Here is a 13,306-nt window from a genome sequence, read left to right on the forward strand (position 1 = left end):
CTCATCCACATCTCTCTATTCTGCTACAGTCTTTATCTTGATATCTTGTAAATCTGCATCTTTAACCTTTAAATAGTAAAATTGATCATGTTTAGGCTTTCTGATAGAGAAACAGTGCTTTTTGTACCTTTCAGCTGCTTTTAGTGATTCCGAGTAATTTATTAAGTGTTTGCAGCTGGCGAGCAGGTCCTGCGTTAGCTGCTAACAGGTGCTGGGAATACAAAGGTGAGGCAAGCAAGTCTAGAGGATTAAGAATGCAGCTCGCCCAAGCATGGTGGCACACACCTGTAATCCCACCACTCAGGAGGCTGAGGCAGGAGGATCGTTGCAAGTTCAAGACCAGCCTGGGCTACAAAGTGAGCTCAAGGCCAGCCTGAACTGCATAGCAAGACCCTGTCTCAAAAAGACAAAAACGAAAAAAAGAATGCGGCTGGGCTGCGGGTTGCTGGGTGGTGAAGGGATCGCTCTGGGAGGAGACGTGGAGAGGAGTGGGCCTGCATGCAAAACCATAGGAAGGAAAGGCATCGGAATGGGTTTGCTTAGGTGAGAGGAAAGTTAAAAGGATTGAGAAAATTCATACTTACTTCAGAGATCAGTCCAAAGTTAAGCTAGAGTATCCTTCTAGAAATATGATCACAGGCATAGAAGTACCTAATACGTTACGTATTTAAGTTTCACAGGTCCTTCCTGTATTGTTTCATGATTACTTCTTGCAGGTTTTTATACTGCTCATCACTCACATTTTTATGACTTATCTCTACTACCTAATGAAATTGTGCAAATCACACAGCAAATTCTGGAGCACGAGTAAAATGCCAGTAGTAGTTAAGCTGTGGAATATGGAGAGTATGTTCAACATTTAAGACAAAGATAGATTGATGACAGATAGAGAGATGGATAGACAGTGGATAGATAGATGGAACTTAGTTCTGGTAGTGGAGGTGTGGCTCAGCGGTACTGATAAATGGCATCTTTCACAGCAGTTTTTAAAAAGTTGTACAGAGGGCTGGAGGTGTGGCTTAGGGATAATACGCTCGCCTAGCATCCTCTAGGAGCTGTATTCAATCCCCAATATCAAAAAAGCAGAAAACATACATTGCCGTCACATGAATAGCCAGTGCGTTCCCAGACCCTTTGTATGCCCCAGAAGCAGACGGGAAGGAGAGCGGAGGGGGACCGGAAGGAGAGCGGAGGGGGACCGGAAGAGAACAGAAAGAGGCTGCCTTATTCCCATAACGACCGGGATGGGCTACTTCCTGGTACGGGAGTGGGGACACATGGACGGGGACTCTTGGGGTTTTCATCCCATTTCTGCCCTGATGTTTCCTCACTGGCACAGGCAAAGCCGGGGAGCATCTTAGCTTGCCAGTGCCCCCCTGTGGCAGCCTTCCCTTTCCAAGTCTCATTTTGATTTCTTCCTAAGGACCAGAGGGATTTTCATGTGGCACATGGCTGGTTTTGGGTTAGAGGACGAGGGCAGAAGAGACGTTCGTCTGCCCTTGCCCGAAATACACTCTTTCTCACTACTGGAGTGGGCCCATCCCCACCCCATGCCGGCTGAATGGACAGAATTCAGTACAGGATTCCAAGCCCCGCTTTCCCGTGCATTTGAGTGTGTTGTGTCTGTATCTGTGTCTATGTCTTTGGGTGTTACGCTATTCAAATGTTAGGGTTGTTATTACAACAGTGAATCACACTGCCTGGGTGGTGGTGCACACCCACAATTCTAGCCCTTGGGAAGCAGGAGGACTTTTGGGAATTCCAGGCTGGCCTAGCCTACATAATGAGTTCAATGCCAACATGACCACACAGTGAGACTTCACTAAAAAAAAAAAAACCACACAAAAGCCCTGTGAAACAAAACAAAAACACACAATGCATAATTCAGTAAATTCTGACAAATTAATCACCCATTAAATCATGTAGTGGAGGCTGAGGCAGGGGGATCATTGTGCATTTGAGGCCAGCCTGGGCTACAAAGTGAGTTCAAAACTAGCCTGAACTGCATAATAAGACCCTGTCTCAAAAAGACACATACACAAAAAAATTATGTGGTGAGCTGGGAGAGTAGCTTAGTGACCCAGCACCTGCCTAGCATGTGTGAGGCACCGGGTCCCTTTCCCAACACCACAAAACAAACCAACTCTGTTAGGTTGTTGCAAAAAACAGCAGAAATCTGCTATTTTGTCCTTTGTCTCCCTCTAGCTATGTCTTAGTTTGGCTTCATATAATTATTTGTCCAGAAATGGAGAAAGTCCCTAGGCCTAGAGGGGAAACCCTGTGTGGCTGCCGAGGGCCTCACCTGTGGGGCTTCCAGAGCCCCACACCATGTCTCACAGCCACCCGGTGAGCAGGGCGAGACTGGAGAGGAAACGCTGTGATTCCGGGAGTAAGTCAGTGAAGATGGGCACAGGTCCGTCTTGGTGTCTCTCAGACCCTAGCTGTGGGGGACGGCAGCTGCAGCGCTGTGCAGCAGACCCCGGGACACCCCCATCTGGCCAGGGTGACACCTGCCATCCCCACTGCCCACCTCCCTGGTCTGTGAGCACACAGCCTGGGAGTGTAGTCCCTGGCCTCGGTCGGGCTTCCAGATGACCTGGCACTGGCTGACATCCCAGTGTCACCGCAGGGGAGACCCTGGGTCAGACACACACACGCGCGCGCACACACACACACACACACACCCGCTCAGAACTCCTGACCCACAGAAACTATGCTGATAAATATTCATTGTTGTTTGAAGGTATAAAGTTTTAGGGTAATTTGGGACAGGACAGGAAAAATACAGTATATGATGCTTGTGAACATTTCTAGATTCTTCTTTTCATTGCAGACCTGGGAGTCGAACCCAGAGCCTCACACACGCTGGACAACACCCTGCCTCTAATCCACGCCCTCATCCCGATTTCTGGATCGGGAACGGCATTCATGCCCGGTGAGGCACATGCTCCAGTCTTGAAACAGCGCACACGCAGGAATCATTCTGCTCAACCCCAGGTCACAAAAGGGTGCATCAACCCTGCAGCTGAAAGGACGGGGGGCGGAATTGCTCGGTAATGGCAATCTTGAAGAGTAAGTTGGAAAAATGTAAGCTGATTTTGGTGTCTTCTTGAAATCTTTAAACAGGGTGGTAGACTCTGGAATAAAAAAGGATTCTATATTATCCTTAGGTCACACATGGCAATGATACCATTATTAGCATGAACATTTTTAAAAGTCAGTTGGAAGAACGCTGAGACACTTCCAAGAATCCAAATGGGATCTGTGCACGTCTCGCAGAGGGTGATACACTCAGCACGGTAAAGGAGGTTAATTAACGTGCTGCAGAGCCACTGTGCATCGTAGTAACAGTGAGGGTAACAATGCAAGCCAGGTGTGGTGGCCCAAGCTTGCAAACCTAGCACCCAGCTGAGGCTGGAGGATCCCGGTGAGCTTGAGGCCATCTTGGCCTACACAGTGAGTTCAGGGAGTTCTAATCTAGCTCAGATTACACAAGACTCTTCCTAAAAACAAAACAAATGAACAGGGTATGGTAGCGCATGCTTCCTCAAAATAATTTCTTCTTTTTTTTGAGACAGGATCTCTCTATGCAGTTCAGGCTGGTCTTGAGCTCACTTTGTAGCCCAGGCTGGTCTTGAACTTGCAACAATCCTCCTGCCTCAGGCTCTCTAAGTGCTGGGATTACAGGCATGTGCCACCACACCAGGCTCAAAGTAAAATTTTAAAAAACCTGGGAAGGTAGTTTAAGGAAAGGCCCAAGGTTCAATCTCCAGTACCTCAAACAGCAACAACACACACACAATAATAATGATGAACTTGTATGCAGCTCATGTACATATATTTTAGACTAATTTGCCTATTCTCTTTTTTTTTCTTTTCTCATCTTTTTGAGACAGGGTCTCTCTATGCAATTCAGGCTGGCCTTGAGCTCACATTGTAGCCCAGGCTGGTCTCGAACTCACAATGATTCACCTGCCTTAGCCTCCTAAGTGCTCGGATTACAGGTTCAATGTGCCACCACACCTGGTCTGGCCTATTCTTTTCTTCCATACCCCAAAAAAATTGTTTTCCCACCAAAAAAATTGTTTTCAAATTTTCTTTTTTTAGGGGGCCAGTTTCTTGGAGGGAGGGGTTTGAGACGGGGTCTTTTGTAGTCTAGGCTGGTCTTAAACTTGCTATATAGCCCAGGCTGGCTTCAAATTCATGATCCTCCTGCCTCAGCTTCAGCGCTGGGATCACAGTGTGTGCCAGTGTGCCCTCTTATATATTCTTAATGTAAGCCAAGTAGTTGAACAACTAAATCTCTATGTGAAGATACAGTCAGAGCACATGCACCGAATTCCCAGGAAAGAAGTGAGGAGCAGGAAGCTTCCTTCGGCACCAGCATTTGTGTCCCTGAAGCCACTTACTAGAAGGATGCAGCTGAGCTCCAGTGCGTACAGCGTTGTCCACATGGGTGGGAACCGCGGCCAGCCTGCCTCCTGCCCTGGCAGGTAGTTGACAAAATTCCTCCAGCAGTGGCTGTAGTCTAAGGAAGCACAGATCCGGGCTCATTCATCAAATACAGTGCTAAGTACACAAGGAGAGCTCCAGCTTAAATGTCCGCTGTTAAAAATGAAGGGTACTGGGGTGTAGCTTGTGGAAGAATAGGTGTGAGGCCCTGAGTGCAGGACCAGAATGTATAGAATAGAATGTACAGGTCGGTGTACAGAGGGGACACAGATGTATTTACATACACGCTGTCCATGAAGGCTCTGGCCTGCTCGCCGTTGGAGATGGGCTACTCCCTGGAAAGGACGCCACAGGTCACTTAGGGTGGCTGCGGGTACGTGGTGTGCTCCCGGCACAGCACGGGCGCAATCCTGGCTTCCAACCCCAGCACCCAGGGAACAGAGCCGGCTGAGAGGCTACAGAGGGGGCGCGGGGAAAAGAGCCCATTGCCGACGCCCTCCCTGCCCTTCGAGTCTGCCCTGGTCCTTCCTCGGATCAGCTTGGACGTTTTCACTGCTCAGACTCGGGCCAGGGACAGCCAGCTCCGTGTACGCAGGGAGCCATCACCAGCAGCTCCTGGACACACGCCCTCTCCGAGCTCGCTCCTTACCTGAGTCACTCATGACCTGCACACGCACGCCACTGGTCACCAGGTCCCTGAGTCCTTGCCGGTTTTGCTCATCCATGTGCCAGAAAAGCCGTGCGACGTAAATCACCAGACTCACATTGGGGCGCTGCCTCACAAACTCGCTGATCGCCCTGGCACACTCCCAGCAGGGGCTCCAGGACAGGAACCAGGTGATGGAGCAGCGGACGGCGGGGCGCAGACTTCTCTCTGAAGTGAACTTTTCTATAAAGTTCATCTCCACGTGACTGGTGGTGTTCAGGCCGGACTCCCGCCAGGCCCTGGGGCTCACGCCCCACCGCACCTCAGAGAGCAGACAGGCCTCTTTCCGCAGCTGGCGGGGGTCAAAGGAGGCTTCGAATTGCCAGGGCTCGATTCTCCTCCTGAAATGCACAAGGCACCGCGTTGTCACGCAGTCTTGCCGGGGTCCTGGGACATCGGGGCACGCACCCCTCTGTTGTCAGGCATCGCGAGGTACAGTGGCTCAGGATCTGCTCCTGGGCTGTGTCAGAGTTAGCAGAGGACGTTCGCATCCTCAGAGTTGCTCTCTCCAAGCGGGGGAAAGGGCTCCTTCCCCCCACAGCACTGAGGACAGCGCCCCAGTGTCACTGAGTGTCAGGCCTGAAGGTGGGTGCGTGAGGGCTCCTGTCTCCCCTTAAAGGTTCTTGTTTAAGAACGCTAATATTTCTGCTTCCCACTTAGAGGTGTCTGTTCCTCAATGGACTCTAACCAGATTTAGTAAGTGCTGAAGTCTTCAAGAATCTTCTTGCCACTAAGTTTGAGTAGACAGGTCTGAGAAAGTAATTTAAACCAGAGGTGGTGGTGTAGGATAGTAATCCTGGCTACTTGGGATGCTGAGGCAGGAGGATCTAGAGGTTAAGGCCAACAGAGCAAGAGCCCATCTCAAAACAATGGCGAAAGAGAGAGAAAGAGAGAGAGAGAGAGAGAGAGAGAGAGAGAGAGAGAGAGAGAGTGAGCTTCAGCTCAGGAAATGCAGGATTGTGCTGAGGACTGCTTTGCAAGCACAGTTAGGTCATACGCTATTGACCTAACATAGGCTACACCTACTTGCTCCCACCACGCCTGAGGTACCACAGCCAGCAATTCCACAGGTGAGCCCTCCTCTCCCTCCTTCATGAGAGGACATATTTCCTGGCATGGTCTGCTGGTTAGAAAGAGTGTGGGAAATAGGCAGATGATATAGAACAGGAAGATCAGGTTGAAGTGACAGGTTCTCCAGGCTTCTCCCTAAGGGCTCCAAGAAATAGGATCAAGCAACAGAAGAGGGGCAGTTAGGCAGCGGGGAAGCAAGCTGAAAGGTAATTAAAGAGAAGCCAAGGGATACAGCAGGAAAAATAGAAAAACAATAATCAGAAATGTAAGTTGTAAAGGGCAAAAGAAAGCATGGGAGGGCCAGGCGTGGTGGTGCATGCCTATAATTCCAGTACTCGGGAGGCTGAGGCAGGAGGATCGTTGTGAGTTCGAGGCCAGCCTGGGCTACAAAGGGAGCTCAAGGCAAGCCTGAACTGCATAGCGAGACCCTGTCTCAAAACAAAGACAAAAGAAAAAAAAGAGAGAGGGGAGGAACAACTGCAGTCCTGTCTGGTCCTACAGTCCCGTGTTCTTCTGTTACTCCTGGTTCTGCGGGAAGGAAATGGCCCTGGGCTACTGTTCCTTACCTCAGAGTGGCGTCTCCAGCGGAAGGACCTGTTGACCAACAGATGACTATGTCAAAGAACATCCAAGCACACACTCAGCCGCTCAGCAGCGGCGCTCAAGTCCTTAACCCTGCACGTCACGTCCGAAAATGGACCTAGAAGAGTCTCTCGTGGACTTGGTGCAGGGGACCCACTTAAACCCGACAAAAGCAAAGTATGTTAGAGGCTGCTGAGGTCTGTTTTCCCAGATCCTTCCTCCTGACCCTGGTGGTGCAGGTGGGGGCTGCGGCTCCAGGGTGGAGCACATGCCTGGCTTGGCACCTTGGGCTCCATCTCCAGCACGTCCTCCTGCCACAGAAGGTTGTGGCAAGCCTGCCAGTAAAACTGATTCAGTGTGATGGCAAAGCTGCTTTGCAGAGGTCCCTGGGTACCATGCCTACTTCTGTGTGACCTCACAGTGTCTTGTACTTCCACAATGCAGAAATTACTGCGCGCCTGCAATGACCCTGTGTAACTGAATACTATTCAGTCATTACTATTGAGACCCTGTCTCAAAAAGACAAAAAAAAACCTGGTACGGTGGCACACCCCTGTAATCCCAGCACTCGGGAGGCTGAGGCAGGAGGGTCGTTGTGAGTTCAAGACCAGCCTGGGCTACAAAGTGAGCTCGAGGCCAGCCTGAAGTGCATAGCGAGACCCTGCCTCAAAAAGAAAAAAAAAAATTACTATTCACCCCACACAAACATATTTTTCTCTTTCATTTCCTACTTAATCAGCTTCTCTCTTTTTAAGATTTACTTTGACCTTAGGATAGAACCCCAGGACTGGGAATATAGCTCAGCAGCACACACCTGACTGACAAGTGCAAGGTCCTGAGTTCGATTCCCGGTACCAAAAACAAAAAAAGATAGAACCCAAAAGCAGTGGCATCTTCATTTATTATTGCACAACCCATTTAACCACTTAAAATATTTTCTTCACCTAATCCAAAAATAACAACACTCAAGAGGAACTAGCCCGAGACAGGTAGTCCTAAGGAAAGAGTATAAGAGACAGCGTAGTCAGTGAGCGTATAAGGAGGCCGTCAGTAACAGGCAGCCCAAGTACAGCCAGCTGGATAAAGGAAAGCTAGCACCCGCTAAGAGCTAACCCAAGTCATGCAGCTAGGTAAGCCTAGAAATGCAACAAAACAAAACACAGGAGCAAGGATGAACGTTACAGTAAACACAGGTAGAAAGGGCTCTTCCTCCAGGAAGAAGGCTCTCAGGCACAGTTGCTAAATTGGCCGCCAGCTCCTTCCTACTTCCAGGCTGAGTGCAAGAAACTTAGAACCGCAGAGTAACTGGTTCCTTTGAACTTGGTTTCCTTTCACATTGGCCAGCTGAGCAGTTACTGTAACTTTCTTTAGACCCTAAACCCACAGAGCCACCTCTTTAAAACAAGTCCCCACACTCTGCTCATCTGTACATAAGGCCAAAGCAAAGCAAATACTCTGAAAAAAGTCCCATTTCCAGGTACCTTCCTGGTGAGTGTCCGCCAAGAGCTACTTTTCTCATTATTTCCAATGGACACTCCCTAACTTCCTTCACGTGTCTGTGACTTCATTCTTCAATCCTGTGAGACAATGAACTTGAATTTGTACAGAGTTGGCAGTTTAAATAAGACCTAAGACATGTAGCTGGGAGGGGTGGTGCACACTTATAATTCCAGCACTCAGGAGGCTGAGGCAGGAAGATGGCTGTGAGTTTGAAGCCAGCCTGGGCTGCATCGTGAGTTGAAGGCCAGCCTGAATTACACTGTGAGACCCTGTCTCAAAAAAGACAGAAAGGAAAAGAAAGAAAGAAAGAAAGAAAGAAAGAAAGAAAGAAAGAAAGAAAGAAAGAAAGAAAAAAAGAAAAAAAGAAAGAAAGAAAGAAAGAGGTAACTTTACTGTAAACGTATGTCTAGTGTCATCGACTCCTCTTCACCCCCAAATGGTCTCCTCATAAAAGAATAAGCATTAGAGAATTAATCTTACAAAACCAGTAATTCAAAATCTTATACTTTAGGGAATTAAATAATGAAATACACAGCTGACAGTAAATTAATATAATATACTCATACTCAACTTCATTCAGAAATTGAGAAATAAATAGAAAGTGGCACTGCGTGCCTGTAATCCTTGCACCAGGCAGGCTGAGGTGAGCAGACCAGGAGTTCAAGGCCACCCTGGGCTACATCACGTGAGACCGAGACTCACACAAACAGACAAAACACAGAAATAAACAGAGAAATAATCTGGAGAAAAATTGGCTGATGGGGCTGGAGATTTAGCTCAGCGCACAGCACCTGCCTGGCAAGTGCAAGGTCGTGAGTTCGATTCCTGGTACCGGGAAAAAAAAGAGAAAAATTGGCTGACGTTAAAGAGTGACAGGCTGAATGTGTAACTCAGCAGCAGAGCACTTGCCTGGCCCTGACAACACACACACAAACGAGTTCTACTAGAGAGCTGCTCAGTAGTTGTCTGGAAGTTTAAGCTTGTCTGAGGAGATGGAAGAAAAGGGCCAGAAGTCCAGGGCTCAGTCACCATGGCCAGTCTCTCTTTTTCAGGGAAGCAGAGGTGCATGGGGTTCCAGAGAGCGCAAGGTGTGCCCGCCGGACACCCATTCTCAGTGGGTCAGAGAGACAGAAAAGCCACACCCGCTCTGAGAGCGATGCAGCCACGGGCGGGCGCCAGCAAGAGGCTCTGCTCCCGCCTGCCCCAGCCTGACCTCAGCTCTCAGGGCTGTGAGGAGCCAAGAAGATCCAGGAGTTCTTGGAGACGCTTCCTCTACGGCAGGATGCGCTTTATGCAGGGTCATGTAACAAGCCCTTGTGTGTTTGCACTGCGCACACGGGTGAGGGCCAGGATGGAGCTGCGTATGGCGCCACCTCCTGCCTGGGAAGAGCACTGCAAGGAAGGCAAAGGAAAGGAGGGAGGGAGGAGGAAGGACAGAAGTACTGGAGAAAGATGGAGGGAAGGAAGGTGGAAGGAAGGAAGGATGGAAAGAAGGAAGGCAGGGAGGGAGGGAGGGAGGGAGAGAAAAATTGGCCAGATTTCTAGGAAATAGAGAATCAGGAAGCACGATTCTAAAGAATAAACCTGTCAATGTTAAAAGAAGGGCCAGAACCAGGGGTGGCGGTGCGCGCCTGTAACCCATCACTCAGGACACTGAGGAGGGCAGCCTTGGGTTTAAGGTCAGCCAGGAACTACATGGTGAGACCCTGTCTTTAAAGAGAGTGAGAGCTCCAGGTGTGATGCCGCACACCGCAGGCAACTGCTCTGTGCGCGCCCAGCCCAAACCCATCCAGCACTAGGTGGCCGTGCCTGCAGCGCTCTTCCAGCCGTCTGTGCAGCTCAGGAAGGCTCAGAGACTTCGCTCTAATGAAAAGATGAACCTCCTTGTCTTTGGTCTTGGCGTTATTAAGGATTGAACTCAAGGCCTTCACACAAAGCCGCATTCTCAGACTTTGTTGTTGCTGCTACTGCTGCTGTTTTTCTGTTTTGTTTTGTTCTGTTTTGAGACAAGATCCTACTAAGTCACTAAGCTGTCCAGGCTGGGTTCAAACTTATGGTCCTCCTGCCTCAGCCTCCCAAAGTACCAGGATTGCAGGCGTGGGCCGTGATGCCCAGTTAAATCTCCATGTCTCTGGACTGGCATTCCAAGCTCCCTACAGTATCACCCCAAATTTGCCTTGTAGCCTTACCTCAGATTCTTTTCATAACATCTTCTCTAGCCTGCCAGGTTCACCCATTACATTCTAAACACACGTCACTGCAAACTCTCAGATTCATTATTTCAACAGGATTCAGTCAACCAGGAATCTTGCTTTTTGTGTTTGTTTTATTAGTACCAGGGATCAAACCCAGGGATATTCTACTGAGTTTCATCCCCAGCACGTTTCATTTTATTTTATGTCATTTAATTTTTTTGAGACATGGTGCCACTAAGTAGCCCAAGCTGACCTCAAGGTTGAAGTTCTCCTGCCTCAGCCTCTTGCAGATTTGGGACAGCAGGCCCTCCCACCACACCTGACTCCTGCTTTTCCCAGTCTGAATTCTGCCCTTCCTTTAGGATCCAGCTCCAATCCCACCTCATCTGAAATCACTTCCTTCACCAGCCAGAAGCCCACTCCCTCTCCAGACATTCTTCTAACACCAGTGAACTGTGAACTTGCACATTAACCATTATAAACCCACTGTCAGTTAGCAAGGCGGCCTTGTGCTATCACTTCTATCTGAAAAGATTGTTTGTTATGTTTTCACTTAATTTTTTATCATGAAACCAGCACCAATCTAGTATCATTTGATCAAAATCAAATCACGATGTAACCATTTGATCAGCACAGTAATACAGCTTGTTTAAGCGTGGGGTGGCACACACCTGTAATCCCAGCACTCGGGAGGCTGAGGCAGGAGGGTCAGTGCAAGTTCAAGACCAGCCTGGGCTACAAAGGGAGCTCAAGGCCAGTCTGAACTGCATAGCGAAACCCTGTCTCAAAAAGACCAAAAATAATAATAATAATAATATTAATGTATTAATCTTAACATATTAAGGAAAGTTGGAAAACATCCAAGGACACAGAGGAAACAGCCCACACACACATTTTCATAGTGTATAGCGGGCCGCAGTGCCAACCTGCAGACCCAGCCAGCTGGGAGGAGGGGGCAGAAGGAAGGCTTAGGCCCCTGGCCGGGCCTGGGGAACCCCCTACCTTTCCCGGAAGTCATGCTGCTCTCTCTGCCGCCTTCCTCTGCAGCACTACTCCCCGGGCGCTCCTGCCAGCAAGGCACCTGGACTTTGCCTCTTCGGGTGAGCCCTCTGCTGCCTGCGGGGACGCAGGGTGACTCATTGCTGGGCGCAGGCCGCCCCTGGTGTCTGGGCTACACGCACAGCCAGTAGACTGGGAGGGAAGCTTGGGTGGGGGTGGGCGTCCTCGGCAATAAGGAAAAGGAGGATGCAGACCCCATCAAGTCTCCACGGTCTTCTCTGGTCACATCTGAACTTCCTAAGGTCTCTCTTTCCTGTAAATTAACATAAAACTTAAAATTAACATTCTTAATGGAGAGAAGAGAGAAAGTGCAAAGGTAGGGGAGAAGAAGCCTGTTTCCGTAACCTGCCAGGCTGTGAGTTACCTGGGGAGAACGCTGGGCCTCACCTACTCCCCACGCGCTGTGCCCATCAGCGGACATGGGGGGGCGCGACCCCAGAAGCCGCGGCCACCACGCAGTTGTCTGGTTCTCACGTGCTCCTCCCGGCTAAGGTAAAGTGCAGGACCAAGGCCACGCCTGCCTGCTCACTTCCCTATTGCTACGGCCTCCTCTCTCCTGAACTCAGGGTCAAGTTCAAGTCGTAAATTCCTCTGCGGCTCAGTACCCACTCCCGGACGTGAGCTCACTCACAACACAAGTCTTCCTCTAGGGTCTCAGGTGTGGAGCCCTGGACTTTGATCATGAGGCCCCATGAACCCTAAACCTGAGCCTTAAACACAGATTTTATTTAGTCCTGGAGGCCAAGCTCGAGCCCCCACAGGACAGGGCAGTTGTGTCCGCAGCGACAGTGAGCGTTTTGAAGAGAGAGCAGAAGCCAAGTGGTGCACACCTGCAGTCCCAGCTGTTCCAGAGGCTGAGACAGGAGGATGACAAGTTTGAGGTTAAACCTCTTCCCAGTGAAAAGCCCTGGCGATGTAGCTCAGCACTGGAATTCTTGCCTAGCTGTATGAGGCCCTGAGTTCAATCCCCAGTACCAGAAAACAAGAAAGACATCTGTGTCCTAATCTCTGGAATCTACAAGGATGCCACCTCCGGTGACATAAGGCCCTTGCAGATGTGGTTATGGTGGGGATCGTAGGAACTATGAAGACGGTAGCAGAGCTCTGAGTGATAAGGTGATGGACTCAGATAGAAGCCAGGAGTCAGGAAGTTTGGCGGCGCTAGAAGCGGAGGAAGGTGAGGATGTAGATTCTCCCCGAGAGCTTCCAGAAGGCAGGCTGCTGACACCTCGATCTGATGAAGTGGTTCATGCTCTGACCTCAGAACTGTGAGCTAATTGGCCCTGTTTTAAGTCATGAAGTCTGCAGTGATTTGCTACAGCGGCAAGACGAAAGTCACAGTGAGACGCACTCACAGGGTGCACCTAAGCGTAGCTCCGTGATTTGGCTTTGTTTTCCGTTAATGCTGCAGACCGCCTCATCCATCTTCTATCTTAAGTAAATTTGCAGATACACACAAGCCAGCAAACCACGCGGGAGGAGCGACTCCCGCTCCGTGGCAGCAAGCAGACCCAGGCCGGATGAGCGGCGCCCTTCCTCACGGGCACAAGCTGGCTCCACATTTTGCCTCCCCTTGGCGTGGCCAGCAGAGGTGAGGCTGAGCTTATCAACCTGATGTTGGATAAGGACCGTGCTGGAGGAGAAAAGGGAGCAACCAGCGCTCTCACACCCGTGAACGTGAAGGCGGGAAGCCTGCTTGAAAGCCCAGCCCGTGGCCTGCATCCCGCAGAGCCCGGAGGGC

At 49.9% G+C, this 13,306-nt stretch overlaps 1 protein-coding gene across 1 annotated transcript; it reads right to left on the reverse strand.

The window, feature by feature from the left end:
- Nucleotides 1-2,987: 2,987 nt before the first annotated feature.
- Nucleotides 2,988-11,530, reverse strand: Apobec1 (apolipoprotein B mRNA editing enzyme, catalytic polypeptide 1). The gene is made up of 5 exons (XM_005379611.1): nt 11,509-11,530; nt 6,796-6,823; nt 5,102-5,499; nt 4,410-4,528; nt 2,988-3,137 (listed from the first exon to the last, which is right to left on the reverse strand). Exons 1-5 carry the CDS (start codon nt 11,522-11,524, stop codon nt 2,988-2,990), a joined length of 711 nt encoding a protein of 236 aa, XP_005379668.1. The 5' UTR covers nt 11,525-11,530.
- Between the last annotated feature and the right edge of the window lie 1,776 nt (nt 11,531-13,306).

The sequence above is a fragment of the Chinchilla lanigera genome, unplaced genomic scaffold (genome assembly GCF_000276665.1).
Source record: "Chinchilla lanigera isolate Chin_1 unplaced genomic scaffold, ChiLan1.0 scaffold00012, whole genome shotgun sequence".
Classification (NCBI taxonomy): Eukaryota; Metazoa; Chordata; class Mammalia; order Rodentia; family Chinchillidae; genus Chinchilla; species Chinchilla lanigera.